Source organism: Podarcis vaucheri (assembly GCF_965113315.1).
Source record: "Podarcis vaucheri genome assembly, chromosome: 8".
Classification (NCBI taxonomy): domain Eukaryota; kingdom Metazoa; phylum Chordata; class Lepidosauria; order Squamata; family Lacertidae; genus Podarcis; species Podarcis vaucheri.
The window spans coordinates 28780297-28794863 of record NC_138766.1 but is presented as its reverse complement, the minus strand read 5'-3'; the positions used below and the strand labels follow the sequence as shown (position 1 = coordinate 28794863).

Below are 14567 nucleotides of genomic sequence, written 5' to 3'. Positions count from 1 at the left end.
AGTCTCTAGGCAACCCTTGGGAGTATTTTTGCGGCAGAAGCAGCTGCTGGAAAAGAACTTTATTTGACAGCAGGGTTTTAGTAGATGCTCTTCTCCTGGTTGACGCGGGTGGCGCTGTGGGTTAAACCACAGAGCTAGGACTTGCCAATCAGAAGGTCGGCAGTTCGAATCCCGGCAACAGGGTGAGCTCCCGTTGCTTGGTCCCTGCTCCTGCCAACCTAGCAGTTCGAAAGCACGTCAAAGTGCAAGTAGATAAATAGGTACCGCTCCGGCGGGAAGGTAAACGGTGTTTCCGTGCGCTGCTCTCGTTCGCCAGAATGGTTCGTCATGCTGGTCACATGACCTGGAAGCTGTACGCCGGCTCCCTGGGCCAATAAAGCGAGATGAGCGCCACAAACCCAGAGTCAGCCACGACAGGACCTAATGGTCAGGAGTCCCCCTTTACCCTTCTCCTGGTCATAAGAAAAGGGGCAGAACTATAGCTCAGTGGGTAAAGCACAGGGTTTTCATGAAGAAAGTCCCAGGTTCAGTCCTTGACATTTCAGGGTACACCAGGGTAAGTCTCTTGCCTGAAACACCGAAGAGCCTCTGCCAGGCAGAGCCAATACTGTACTGGAAAGGCCAATGCTCTGTTTCAGGCTGGCAGCTTCTTATGTTCCTTTGCTTAGGCAACAGGGGAGGAATTTGGCTTGGTCCTCAATCTCATGCAAACCTACTTAATTTGTACTTTCTGAGACTATACCCCAAAATTCACACCTCTTTGGAATTTATGGTGAAATTCTCCACCAAAATAATTGTGTACAAAAATGAGTATTTAAGTGCAGGGAAATGCACATATTTTTGAAAATAGCATGCAAACCTGTATTCTAGCATAGAGCGCTCTGGTGTCACTGGGAGTTCCCCGGCCAAGGGGAATTGCTACACTGGGGGAGGGTTTGCAGCTGAAGAGTGGAGAGTTAAACCTCTTCTCTCCGAGCATTGGCAAAAATCCACCCCATGCTCCATATTATTTTTTCAAAATCCACTGATGATGCATGCTATGCATTTAACATAACCTGCAGCTAGGAATTCCTGATTAAGAATCGGCAGACAGGAAGCATTTGTAATGCTAATGAACATTGTAGCCATCAAAGGCTTTTGATTCCCCTTAGGAGTCTGTTTTAAGTCTTCTGTGTGAAAATGCCCTAAGTAGAAAAAGACCTGGCAGCCAGGGCTCACTGAAAGGGGACAACCTGAAGTAGCTGTGGATATGGGGGCCGCCTTTAAAGAAAGCCCACTGAGGCACCACAGAAGTCACATTTAAAGTAAGGTTACCATATTTTTTTCAATGAATCCGGGGGCACTTTTCAACTTCAACAGATTTTGTATGGGGACTGGTTTGTACATCCGCGGACTGTCCCCAGAGATGTCTGGTAACCTTAATTTAAAGACACTAGGCCCAGGAGCTCATAGATATGTTGTTGTTGAGTTGGGGGTGTGTGTGAACCATTATATTTCACTTTGGTTGCCAAAATACCTGTTCTTGATCGTTTAACTTGTTACATAGTCCAGTTTGTGAACAAGGTGCTCTTGGGAGATGGGCCTGCAATAGAACATGGCTGTTTGCAGTGGTGGACCTTGGTCCTATGGCACCCTGTGTTGAGCCCCAAATTTGGCACTCTCAGCCCCACTCCTCACATTGCCTTCCCAAAACCAGAGCCCTCCCTGCTCCTTCCCAAAGCTGGAAAAGCACTAACTAGGTGTTATGTACTGAGTTGAATAGGATCCAAAAGGCAGCAGTCTGATTGGTCCTAGAACAATAGGATTCAGAATGCAGCAGTCTGATTGGTCCTAGAACAATAGGGTCCAGAATGCAGCAGTCTGATTTGTCCTAGAACAATGCAGCAGTATGATTGGTCCGCAGGAGCCACCCAATCCAGCTCCAGGTGGAAGTGAATCCACAACCTGATTGGCCTACAGGAGAATCCCAGAATTAGCCAATCACGTTATTGTGTAAATAATGTATATAAAGCAGATATTTTGGGGGAACTTTCATTCCGCACTACTATGAGCTGAATAAAGAGCATGAAATCCACACTCGACTCCGAGTATATTTCACTAGGCTTTGGGAAGGAGGGAGGACCCGAGGACCCCGTTAGAGGCTCACGCTTCCTTCCCAAATGCTGCCGCCTTTGAGACAGTGCCCTCTCGGCTCAGTGCCCAGTGCATGCACAAAGCTCACACAGCCTTATATCCTCCTCTGCTGTGCAAAACTCTTCCCAGCAGTGTGAGTTTGTGCTCCAGCAAATGACACCCTTGAAAAACAAGCCACTGTGTTCTGTGGCCTCCGAAAGAGTGTTCAAAAGCAGCCCCACACAGCGGGCCTGAATTATGTCTGCTCATTCCTCGCTTATCTTCATTTGTTAAGTCAGAGCTCTGTGTCAGATTAGTGGCTCTGTAAAACTCACAATCCTTCTATAACAAAAAGCATCTTAAACCTAATTAAAAGCTCAATTACCCACTGTGGTTCTCTGGAAGCCAGGGACCAACACGGTGATAATCCCTGAAACATCTTATTGCTGCTTTGCAAAAGCCCTGATTTGAATTTTAGGGCACGTTCACACTACTCGACAGCAGGCATTCAGTGCTTCAGATTCAGGCACCTTATTGAGGTGCTGCACATACAAGCAACACCATTCTCACATTGTCCCTTTCCCTTCACAATTTACAATCTGCTTTGCCTTGAAAATGTATTTATCAACACATTCAAATAAGGGCTTTGGGGAAGTAGCAATAGAGTGCTGTTCTAGTGCATACCAGTAGTAGCCAGTGGGCTAGAGTGGCTTTGCCCAACTGGCTTCCCAACATAGAGGTCACTGCCAGTAACCGAGAGGAGTGGAGAAGTGGGGAGGCTGTCGCAGTGCCAGGGCAGCAGCAGGGGCCTTGGATTGGCTCCACTGCTGTGCCTACGCTGTGCGGACCTCCCTGCCACCTAGTCCCTCTTGGTTACTGGCAGCAACCGCTGTGTTGGGAAGCCAGCTAAACAACATTGGTCTGCCCTGCTCTGCGGGTGGCGCTGTGGATTAAACCACACAGCCTAGGACTTGCTGATCTGAAGGTTGGCGGATCGAATCCCCGCAACGGCGTGAGCTCCCATTGCTTGGTCCCTGCTCCTGCCATCCTAGCAGTTCGAAAGCACATCAAAGTGCAAGTAGATAAATAGGTACCACTCTGGCGGGAAGGTAAACAGTGTTTCCGTACACTGCTCTGGTTCGTCAGAAGCAGCTTGGTCATGCTGGCCGCATGACCCAGAAGCTGTACGCCAGCTCCTTCGGCCAGTAAAGCGAGATGAGCGCCACAACCCCAGAGCCGGTCACGACTGGACCTAATGGTCAGGGGTCCCTTTACCTTTAAAAGAGAGCCAGTGTAGTGTAGTGGTTAAGAGCGATAGACTTGTAATCTGGTGAACCGGGTTCAGGTCCCCGTTCCTCCACATTCAGGTGCTGGGTGACCTTGGGCCAGTCACACTTCTCTGAAGTCTCTCAGCCCCACTCACCTCACAGGGTGTTTGTTGTGGGGGAGGAAGGGAAAGGAGAATGTTAGACGCTTTGAGACTCCTTCGGGTAGTGATAAAGCGGGATATCAAATACAAACTCTTCTTCTCCTCTTCTTCTGCCAGACACTACTAGTGTGCACACGTGAATGTGAGAGTGTGAATGACCACACTCACTTTGGGCCATATCCACAGCTGACAAGCAGCCCACGGAGGACTGGCCAAGGATCAATCTGTCCCCTGAGGGGGAGGGGGAGCATAGCCACCCTGAACATGATACCACTGTCACCTAAAAAAATAATAATAGAACACTACATCCAGTATGCTTTACCAAAATGTGTAGCATGTCTGAAGCAAGGAGGCACCTGCCCTCGTGGTTGTTGGGATGTGATTAAATGCTAGGAGATGATATATTTATTAGACATCATCCTATCTTCCTCATGTTTGTGAGTTCAGCAGAGTGCCATCCCTTTGCAACTTAAAAGGGAAGCTTAGATAGCATAGTTTTAGTCTTTTTAGTTGATAAGTAATCCAGGATGCTTTAAGGCAGACTAGATTTTCCTGGCATTGCCCCCTTTTGCCCCTCCTGCTTAAAATAATAATCACACACAAAACAGTCTTGTAAAAGGCAAAAATAACATTTGCTCACTCAGTATGCTTCTTGTAGAGTAACTGATAACAGTAGCTTTGTTCAGGCAGGCTTAGAACGGTAATTCAGTTACTAAGACATAAGTGTAGCTTAAAAATACAGGTGTTTTCACACTGGTGAAAATGTTGGAGAAAAGCGGAGAGTGCCCTGGCAGGAAGAAGGATATATATATACACACACACTGCAGCCCAAAGCCAAAACAGCGAGACGAGGCGCTGCGCAGCCCTCAGTCTCGCTGTTCTAGCTTCGGGATGGCTGCGCAAAGCCTCCGCAGGGCAGCGGGCTGCCTTCACCCCACTGCCCTGCGGAGGCTACAAAGGATGTCCCCGAAACCTCAAGCCTTTGGAGTGCAGCTTCGCTCCAAAGGCTTCAGGGATCTTTGAGGCTGGCGGTGGGGGAAAGCAGCATTTCCCCCCACCGCCAGCCCCACAAGCTTGGGGGGCAGCGGCAAGGCTGCATGCAGCCTTTGTGCTGTTCCCAGACCTGCTCTTGAACTCACCTTGTTTTAGAGGGGGAGAACAAGACACCCCCCCCCGTTCTCACCCTCCTATGGTCCGGTGCGTCCTATAGAGTGAAAAATACGATATATATATATATACACACACACACACACACACACATATATACATACACACGCATACTATACATAATATATATATATATATATATATGCAGGTTTTGGTGTCTTCGGGTGTCTTCCCGTGTAAGAGTCGGGGTGTCTGGGCGACGTTTCGACGAGGTCTCACTCGTCATCTTCAGGCTGGTGCTTTCGGCTTCTTGTTACTGGAACAAGAAGCCGAAAGCACCAGCCTGAAGATGACGAGTGAGACCTCGTCGAAACGTCGCCCAGACACCCCGACTCTTACACGGGAAGACACCCGAAGACACCAAAACCTGCATTCCTGTACCCGTGAAAATCTACGAAAGCATATATATATATATATATATATATATATATATATATATATATATATATATAATATGTGTGTGTGTGTGTGTGTAAAGGTAAAGGTAAAGGTAAAGGTACCCCTGCCCGTACAGGCCAGTCTTGACAGACTCTAGGGTTGTGCGTTCATCTCACTCTAGAGGCCGGGAGCCAGCGCTGTCCGCAGACACTTCCGGGTCACGTGGCCAGTGTGACGAAGCTGCTCTGGTGAACCGGCACCAGAGCAGCACACAGAACGCCATTTACCTTCCCGCTATCAAGCGGTGCCTATTTATCTACTTGCACTTAAGGGTGCTTTCGGACTGCCAGGTGGGTGGGAGCTCACCCTGCCGCGGGGATTCGAACCGCCGACCATGCGATCGGCAAGTCCTAGGCTCTGCGGTTTTACCCACAGCGCCACCCGCGTCCCCATATATATATATATATATATATATACTCTCTCTCTCTCTATATATATATATATACACACACCGTATTTTTTGCTCTATAAGACTCACTTTTTCCCTCCTAAAAAGTAAGGGGAAATGTGTGTGTGTCTTATGGAGCGAATGCAGGCTGTGCAGCTATCCCAGAAGCCAGAACAGCAAGAGGGATTGCTGCTTTCACTGCACAGCGATCCCTCTTGCTGTTCTGGCTTCTGAGATTCAGAATTTTTTTTTCTTGTTTTCCTCCTCCAAAAACTAGGTGCGTCTTGTGGTCTGGTGCGTCTTATGGAGCGAAAAATACGGTGTGTGTATATGTGTATGTGTGTGTGTGTGTGTGTATGTGTATATATATATATATATATATATATATATATATATATATATACTCTCTCTCTCTATATATATATATACACACACACATCCATACTCTCTTCCTGTTAGAGCACAAGGCGGGTGGGTTGTTATCACAGAGCTCTCTCTAGCAAGTTTACGGGAAGACTGTGAGCCTCAGCGCATTCTGACGAAACATGAATTGTTGGTTTGACTGCATTTTAAAATCCCACAGTAGTTTCCCCATGTAATAAAGAACCCTGGAACACTAGGGCTCTACATCACATATGGCGCCTCCATGAGTGGAAGCAAATCCTGTGCTTCGGACGCACAGCTAACACACCTATCCCTGCTCACGTTTTTTGTGACTTGCGTAACCTTGTGACCTGAACAGGCCTCACAGTCTGTGGCAATTCTGTGCCGCAGCTTATAAAATAAGCGCAACAATATTGCACCAGAGCAGCAATTAGGAACAACAAGAATAAAAAAATAAATCTTCCTAGTATTGCTATGTTAATTAACACCTGTGCTGGAAGAGAAAGCCTTGGTCTCTCTCGACAAATAGGATGAAAACTTGCCAATAAATTCTAGTTCAGCAGTTTCACACTGGAGCCTTTCTTTGCTGAAGAACTTCAGCTTTCAGATCAATAGCAGAATTTCCTGGTAGATGGAAATGTAATCTCACTGGCGCTCTTTTCTGTAAGGTTCCACAAGTTTCTTGATTTTGATGCTACCTCCTGGAGCAGAAGCATTCAGACTGTGGACACTGAGCTCCACACAACTGGCATAATAGAAGCCAACTTCTAGGGGCTGAGGGATCTTTGCCCCCCAATAAAATATTTGAGGGCCCCCCTCCAAGTTGATAGGCATTGTCATTCAAATGGTGTATGTGTGCTGCATCATGTGATCGATTATGTGGGGCGGGGCTTACCTCCCCCCATATTTTATTCAAGTTGGTACCCAATGGCATTTCCTCCAACATTTCTCCAATAAAAATAGGAATGTCCTATTCTATACTACTACTACTACTACTACTAATAATAATAATAATAATAATGTCACTATTTCTACCTCACCCATCTGACTCGGTTGCGCCCCAACCACTCTGGGCATTTTCAAATGTATATAAAAACATAATAAAACATTAAACATTGAAAAACTTCCTATTTCTCCAATGAAAATAGGGATGTCCAAAGGAAAAACATTCCAGGATCAAATGAGAAACCAGGATGGCTTCTGTAAATCCATGACTGTCCCTAGTAAATAGGGACACTTGGAAGAGCTGCAACTGGAAAGGTTGCAGAAGGTACTTTGCACTTGATTTTTTTTCTTTCTAATGGGGGAGATTGAGGCCACTTTGAGCAGGACTGGATTACTGAACAGGTTAACAAGACCTTGACCCAAGGTTCCATGATATGGCACTGGTTTTGATTATGGTGTCACTCCCGAAGATTTTTTTTAAAAAAAAAAACTAAAATAGGACTTAATTAGAAGAACAAATTTGTTTTGATTAAGTTGTGCACAGAGACTCCTCAGCAGTTTTCAAGTGGGGGGAGAATTGTATTGGGTGTGACCAGCATCTTGTACTGGTTCCATCTATTCCAATAGGGCTTGCTTGGGATAATATCCCAGTTGAATTTATAGTAGGTTGTTTGCCCTTATGTGACTAGAGCCCCCAAATGTGCAGAAACCAATAAGGCATCCTTCATTTTGAGCGACTATTTTTTTCCTATTTCATCCCCACCCCAGTCTCTAGCCCTCTCCAAGCAGTTAATGAGAAGTGTGGAAAAGGAAAAACTGCATGCAGTCAATTCATGAGAGTGTGACCAGCTTGTGGAAAGATGCTTTTCAGACGAGTGCATGAATGCTGTAACAAGCTTCTTCCAGAAGAAGTCAAAATTATAATATTGACCGTGGGGGAAAAGGATTTTTATTGCCCCTGTGGAATTTGCCCTTGCGTTTATGTTCTGTATGTATTTTTAGTCTCTCTGACACCAGCGCTAAGTAAGGGATGATGTATTGTATGGTGTAATGCATGTGACAGGATGACCTGGTGATGCAGTTCTCCTCCAAGCAGCCTCGCTGCTTGGATGGGCTGGTCCCCGGTCCCCTAGTGCCAATCAAGATCCTTCTGCAATGCTGAATCCCTGTAACAGACAAGTGCTATTCCTCATGAATACAGCCTGTCACTGTATATATTATGTATTAGCTACACTGAGTTCATGCGTGTCAGGCTTAAAATTGATTGCCATACTGCATCAGCTCCTTGCTGGCTTGTTTCCTGGCTGCTTTAAGATCAGAATAGTTCTGTTTCTGGATATGTTAAATGTACATATGTGTACAGAGGCATACCCAGGGTCCCTTGTGCCCTTGACAAGGAGCTGCCTGTGTTCGATCTCGCCACGACAGTGCTGCTTCATTGCCACACAATATATGACATACACCCCATAGTCTGATAGGTGATTTTTGTGCCCTGGGTGGTGGTGGGGGGTCTGTTTCACCAACCTCTATGTATGCCTCTGTATGTGTACACAATTGCCTGTAAATGCACACATTTGTATTGATGCCTGACATAAAGTAACACTGGCCTCAATGCATCACTATGATAGGGTAATTTGGAGATGCACCAATGAAGGAAAATTAATGACAGTCTTATCCTTGTCCAGCTAGAATAATTCAAGGATGAGGCTGCCTTGTTAGTGAGTATATAAGCATGATCTTGTCAGTGTTCATTGGGAATCATTTCCTGTAAAAAAACAAAAAAACAAAAAACCAAAAGTACTGGGAAAGCAACATCATGCAGAATAATGAAAATGTACTTTGAATGTGTGCAATGACTCCCCGTTGTGAAAACCCAACTATTCCTGCTGTGCTCCTTAGGATGCAATTGTAAAGTGCACAGTATACCACTGACTTATTCTTTTTAGACTATTGAAGCTTTGTAATAAATAAATATGTAGGCAACCATTTTGTGCAAGAACAAAATAAATGGCAAGTCTAAAGGACAAAGGGTGTGTGTTTTCCTTTTCATACATCCACAGAATCGCAGTGCAAGCACATCATACGGTTAAAACACTCTCATTCCATGGTTTCCTCCCCCAAAGAGATTTTCCTTGTTTGCACTCTGGCAACAGAATGAAAGTTACTTTATTACAAAGCCTATGCAGTGGGAGAAATTTCTGTGCAACCCAACGTTTTGTAAAGGCTCAATTAATGTGATTTTATATTTTCAAACATCCTGTAGAATAGTGGTCATGCTACTGTTTTCCTGTGAAATTCTGCCCTTTGCAGTGTGCTTAACATCATAGCAGCGTTGCACTGAATTTTTGTGATGTATGTTTTAGATTCCTTTCTCTTACCACCCTGAAATTTGTGGAGATATCAAGAGAGTTTGCCAAAAATGAAAGAACAAAAATCACAAACAAAGGGGGGGGGGAGAACTCAACCACATCTTCAGCACTTGATCCAGCTAATTCCAGTTACCTGGCTCCCTATAGTTTTGTTTTAAACTGTACACCTTAAATCGAATGCATGCCTACTCATAAATAAGTCCCATTGAGTTCAATGAACTTACTTCTGGATAAGTGACTTCAGTTTCAGCCACCTAGTAATCTGTGCCAGAAACCATAACCCCCAAATGAATTGTTTACCTTTCTTAACTCTGGAGCAAGGCAAAGCAGGTAAATGTGGCTACAGATTTTTCAACACCATAAGTGACTAAGTAGGATCTGTAGCTCCTGAAACAAAAAAAGAATTTTGGTACCTGAGCATGTCCTGGGAGGCAAGAAAGAGGTGGAGCAATGGGATGGGGAAGACTAAAGACTTTCATTGAGACTGGGGTAGAGCCCACCAGTTTTTGAAGGTGTGTAGATGCAGCACAGCATAAAAGTGTGTGTGGTTTTTTCTTTTTCTTTTAGTGATGGGAGTTGTAGTCCATTGATGAACTACAGCTCACAACAGCCCTGACTCCTGATGTGATCACCTGCACTCCACAAATGAAAATTATGTGGTTTTTGCAGTGTATAAAAGATGGAAGATGCCAAGGGAAAACACAGGAAGGCACAACTGGATGACAACATTTTGTGGATATGCTCCAAAAAGTAGTGAAAGGAGCACAGGTATTCCATACTAAAAGTGCAAGCACCCTTATCCCACAGTGTTCAGTGGGGTTTCTTCCCTAGAAAGCACATTTACAATTGCACCCTTAATAAGCTACTTCTACGTTCTAAGGGAAAGAGATGATGTTCTCTTTTTAAGGAGCCATCTGTTAAAAGCTGAAAGTGGGATACAAATTAAATAAAGAAATAAAACAGGATAAAAGACCCAATGCCATTTGTAAATGCACAACTGGCAAGTAAAATTCTAGACATGAAATCTGATGGTGTCTTTGAATTCTGCAATATGCTGTTTCTGGAGAAATAACAGAAAATGCACTTTGCAGTTGTAGTACATATGAAGTGCTACTCTCAACATGCAGACAATTCAAGCAAGTGAGGGGCTAGGATTTTAATCTATGTAAAGTGCTGTTTTTTCCTCTAGGGATACAGAGCTCCCCCTCTCCACCTCTGTTGTTGTTAATAAGTAGGTCATTCCTATATTTTTAGACAGGAGAGTAAACTAACTGTTTGAACTCTTCCATCTGAGGGTGAAAAACATTGATTATTACACTTCTATGCAGCACAAAAGCACCTGTAGTGTTTACTCTGACCCATCAAATATTTATCATTGTTCCTGAGAGGCTATTTCAATTGCGAAGAAGGCAATGCTCTTTTTTAAAAAAACTTGTTATCTCTATGGGAAGTGGAGAGATATGGAGCACATAACTCTAAAAGCTTAGAAGAACAAACCATACTGGCCAGCTAATGTAGCTATAGAATTCTGATTCAGATATTAAAAAGGGGAAACCAAAGGAGGGGCAGGTTAGCTGTTTAAGAAGCAGACCAAGGACCGCTCTATGAATACTATGCAACTAGCTAGCTGTTGCATATAGAAAGTATTATTCTGATGGACAGCGGCTGGGGAGGGATTTTTACTGCCTTACTTTTGTGTTGCGGCAGAGGCTGAGCTGCCTAAGGCCAGGTGTACGTTTTCCTTCAAAAAAACCCCTACTGATTTAAGAATAGCACTGAATTTCCCCTCACTGAGGGAATGGAAGCCATTAGCGTCGGCTTAACCCAGGGGTAGGCCACCTAAGGGCCAGGGGCCAGATGTGGCCCAATTGCCTTCTAGATTCAGCCCGCGGATGGTCCGGAAATCAGCGTGCTTTTACATGAGTAGAATATGTCGTTTTATTTAAAATGCACCTCTGGGTTATTTGTGGGGCCTGCCTGGTGTTTTTACATGAGTAGAATGTGTGGTTTTATTTAAAATGCATCTTTGGGTTATTTGTGGGGCATAGGAATTCATTCCTCCCCCCCAAAAAAATAGTCCGCCCGCCCCCAACATGGTCTGAGGGACGGTGGACCGGCCCATGGCTAAAAAAGGTTGCTGACCCCCGGCTTAACCTATTTTGCAATTTAATTAAATAATAAAATGCTAGGTACAAGAAAAGGAGAATTCCATGGGTGCCCCTAGAATAGATCCAAGTTTTGGGCAAGTACTCTTTGGAGAGAGTACCCTAAGCAGAGATTTAAAACCACAAAACATGTTTTACTTTGCTGCATGTTAGACCTTTAAAACTTGCTTTTCTACATCGCTTCTAAAGTTCCCCACGCTTCCCTTAGCATAGAAATAGACCACATATTTGTTAAGTTAAAAATGGTTTGCTTACAAACTCTTCAAAGGTCAGCAAGAAAAGACAGGCGGCATAACTTAGGTTCCAGAAATGGTATATGTTTCTAAATTATTTGTACAGAAACACAAAAGAATGGCATGTTAAAGCTCAGGGGTCTAAGCTTGGAGCGTCCAGTGGAAGAACGAAACAGTGCAAACTCCACAGACGTAGATGTCCGTCAGTGCTAATTTCCAGCTTTTTGGTGGGGGTGTGGTTTTGATAACTACAATGACATTCTTGTTGGGTGGGGGGGAGGTAGACACAAACATAGGACGCCACTGTTTACTGAGACCATTGGTCCATCGCGCTCCGCATTGTCTACAGTACACTGACTGGCAGCAGCTCTCCAAGGTTTAAGATGAGGTGCTTTCCCAGCTCTACCAGCAGATGCTGAGGACTGAAACTGGGACCATCTGCAGGTAAAGTAGATGCTCTACAAATGAACTGCAGCCTTTCTCCAGTATGGATTTTGGAACTTTTCACAACAAATTCCCTGCCCTGCAGAACACCCTCCCATCAGATGTCAATGAAATAAACAACTACAGTGGTACCTCGGGTTACGTACTTAATATGTTCCGGAGGTCCATTCTTAACCTGAAACTGTTCTTAACATGAAGCACCACTTTAGCTAATGGGGCCTCCTGCTGCCGGAGCACGGTTTCTGTTCTCATCCTGAAGCAAAGTTCTTAACCCAAGGTACTATTTCTGGGTTAGCGGAGTCTGTAACCTGAAGTGTATGTAACCTGAGGTACCACTGTATCTGACATTTAGAAGACATCTGAAGTCAACTCGGTATGGGGAAATTTTTAATGTCTAATATTTTACAATTATTTTTTTTTATGTGCTGTAAGCCTCCCAGAGTGGCTGGGGAAACCCAGCCAGATGTGCAGGGTAGAATAATAATAATAATAATTGTTGTTGTTATTATTATTATTTAAACAGTGTTTCTGTGCACTCTGGTTTCTGTTACAGTGTTCAGTTTCGCCAGAAGCGGTTTAGTCATGCTGGCCACATGACCCAGAAAGGTGTCCGTGGACAAACGCCAGCTCCATTGGCCTGAAAAGCGAGATGAGCGCCGCAACCCGAGTCGTCTTTGACTGGACTTCACCGTCCAGGGGTCCTTTACCTTTTACCTATTATTGTCAGTGCTTTTTTTCTAAAAAAAAATTTTAGCCGCACTCTCATTTTCCTACTCATATTGAAATACTGCCCCTCGATGAGGCCAAACTGAGATTCACAAAATGTTTAGGGGTACGTGTACTCCTGCGTCCCCCAAGGAAAAAAGCACTTATTATTATTGGGGGGCAGGCAAGTCCTGCCCTGCATAATCGGCCACATGATGTGCCACACACTCACTATTTGAATGGCTATGTCCAGCAGCCTTTTTGGGGGGTGATGGGGTGGGAAGCGCCCCTGAAATATTTTATTAGGGAGGAGGGTGAAGGAAAGAAGTTGACTCCTCCTATGACTGTTTGAGATCAGGGCCGGATTTAGGTTTGATGAGGCCCTAAGCTACTGAAGGTAATGGGGCCCTTTATATGTCCAGATGTCCTTTGTCAACAACAAATTGTCGCTGTTTTTGGTGTTGTATATATGCTATCTGGTAATTTATGGACCTAATAGGTATCTAAAAGGGACGTGGGTGGCGCTGTGGGTTAAACCACAGAGCCTAGGGCTTGCCGATCAGAAGGTCGACGGTTCGAATCCCCGCGATGGGGTGAGCTCCCGTTGCTCGGTCCCTGCTCCTGCCAACTTAGCAGTTCAAAAGCACATCAAAGTGCAAGCAGATAAATAGGTACCACACTGGTGGGAAGGTAAACGGCGTTTCCATGCGCTGCTCTGGTTCTCCAGCATCGGCTTTAGTCATGCTGGCCACATGACCCGGAAGCTGTATGCTGTTTCCCTCGGCCAGTAAAGCGAGATGAGCGCCACAACCTCAGAGTTGGCCACAACTGGACCTAATGGTCAGGGCTTCCTTTACCTTTACCTTAATAGGTATCTAAAGCCATTTGCACATAACAAAATATGTATTTTATCCAAGAAATTGTTGGGACTTATATTTTGGAAATGTACATTCAGTTGTTGTTTTTCCTTTAAATTTTTTTTGGGGGGCCCCCAAGAGACTGGGGCCCTAAGCTATACTTTATTTAGCTTATTATACGTAAATCCGGCACTGTTTGGGATATATAACGGTGGCGCGACTTTGCCCCACTACTTAGTTTTTGTTTGCTTATTTGTTTCTAATAAACCAGCGTGGCAGCATTTCCCCCCGCAACCCTCGGCGCTTCCTCCTCTCCGGGCAAAGTCGCGCCACCGCGCGGCCAGGCCTCCTCCGGCCGCCTTCCCCCTGCGCGGCTCCTCCCTGGATGATCCTCTGCGCGGCAGCAGCTCCTCCTCCTCCCCGCCTCGGCCCGGCCCGGCCTGCGAGCCTCCCCGAAGTGGGGCGGGGGTGGGAGAACCGGTTCCCTCTGCGCTCTCTCATTGGCCAAGGTAGGAGCTCTCTCGCTTCCTCTCCGCCCCGGCTCCTTTTCCCCTCCCGAGCGATGCTCAGCGGCGCTGCCGCCCTCCAGCGCCTGACGCGGGGCCTGCTGCTTCGCCCTCGCCGCCCGCTCCGCGGGGTTAGGTGAGAGCGGCTCGACCCGGGCGGTGGGGCGGAGGGGCGCGAGTGTGTCTGGTTGGGTTTCCAACTCTTCCTTCCCTGCCAGGCCAACCCGGTGAAACAGGGCGAGAACCACAGGCGTGTCCTTGTTGCGAGTCCTTGCGACATCCCGCCAACCTGCTGGCGAAGCTGGGCGGAGGGAGAGCTGCCCTAGTAGTCTCTCATCTAGCTCCGTGTTGCCTGCACTGGCTGGCAGAGGCTCTCCAGAGGTTTTCCGGTGTTTATATGCACGCTGGAAGCCGCCCAGAGTGGC

At 45.8% G+C, this 14567-nt stretch overlaps 1 protein-coding gene and 1 pseudogene across 5 annotated transcripts in view; both read left to right on the top strand.

Moving 5' to 3' along the window:
• The window catches only part of LOC309539752 (enoyl-CoA delta isomerase 2-like), a 32190-nt pseudogene extending 20922 nt beyond the window's left edge, over positions 1-11268 (top strand). Inside the window, exon 5 of the transcript in view lies at positions 7632-11268. The product of the transcript in view is annotated as an enoyl-CoA delta isomerase 2-like (transcript). The remainder of the gene's footprint in view (positions 1-7631) is intronic.
• A 2784-nt stretch (positions 11269-14052) lies between these two features.
• ECI2 (enoyl-CoA delta isomerase 2) overlaps positions 14053-14567 on the top strand; it is a gene marked incomplete at its 3' end in the record, with an annotated part of 37462 nt that continues 36947 nt past the window's right edge. For 2 of the 4 annotated variants that reach the window (XM_082234542.1, XM_082234541.1), the window contains exon 1: positions 14053-14145. Coding sequence is in view for 2 of the 4 variants with exons in the window: in XM_082234540.1 (XP_082090666.1) it covers positions 14199-14278 (80 nt within the window). The other 2 variants (XM_082234540.1, XM_082234539.1) reach the window with 2 other exon arrangements.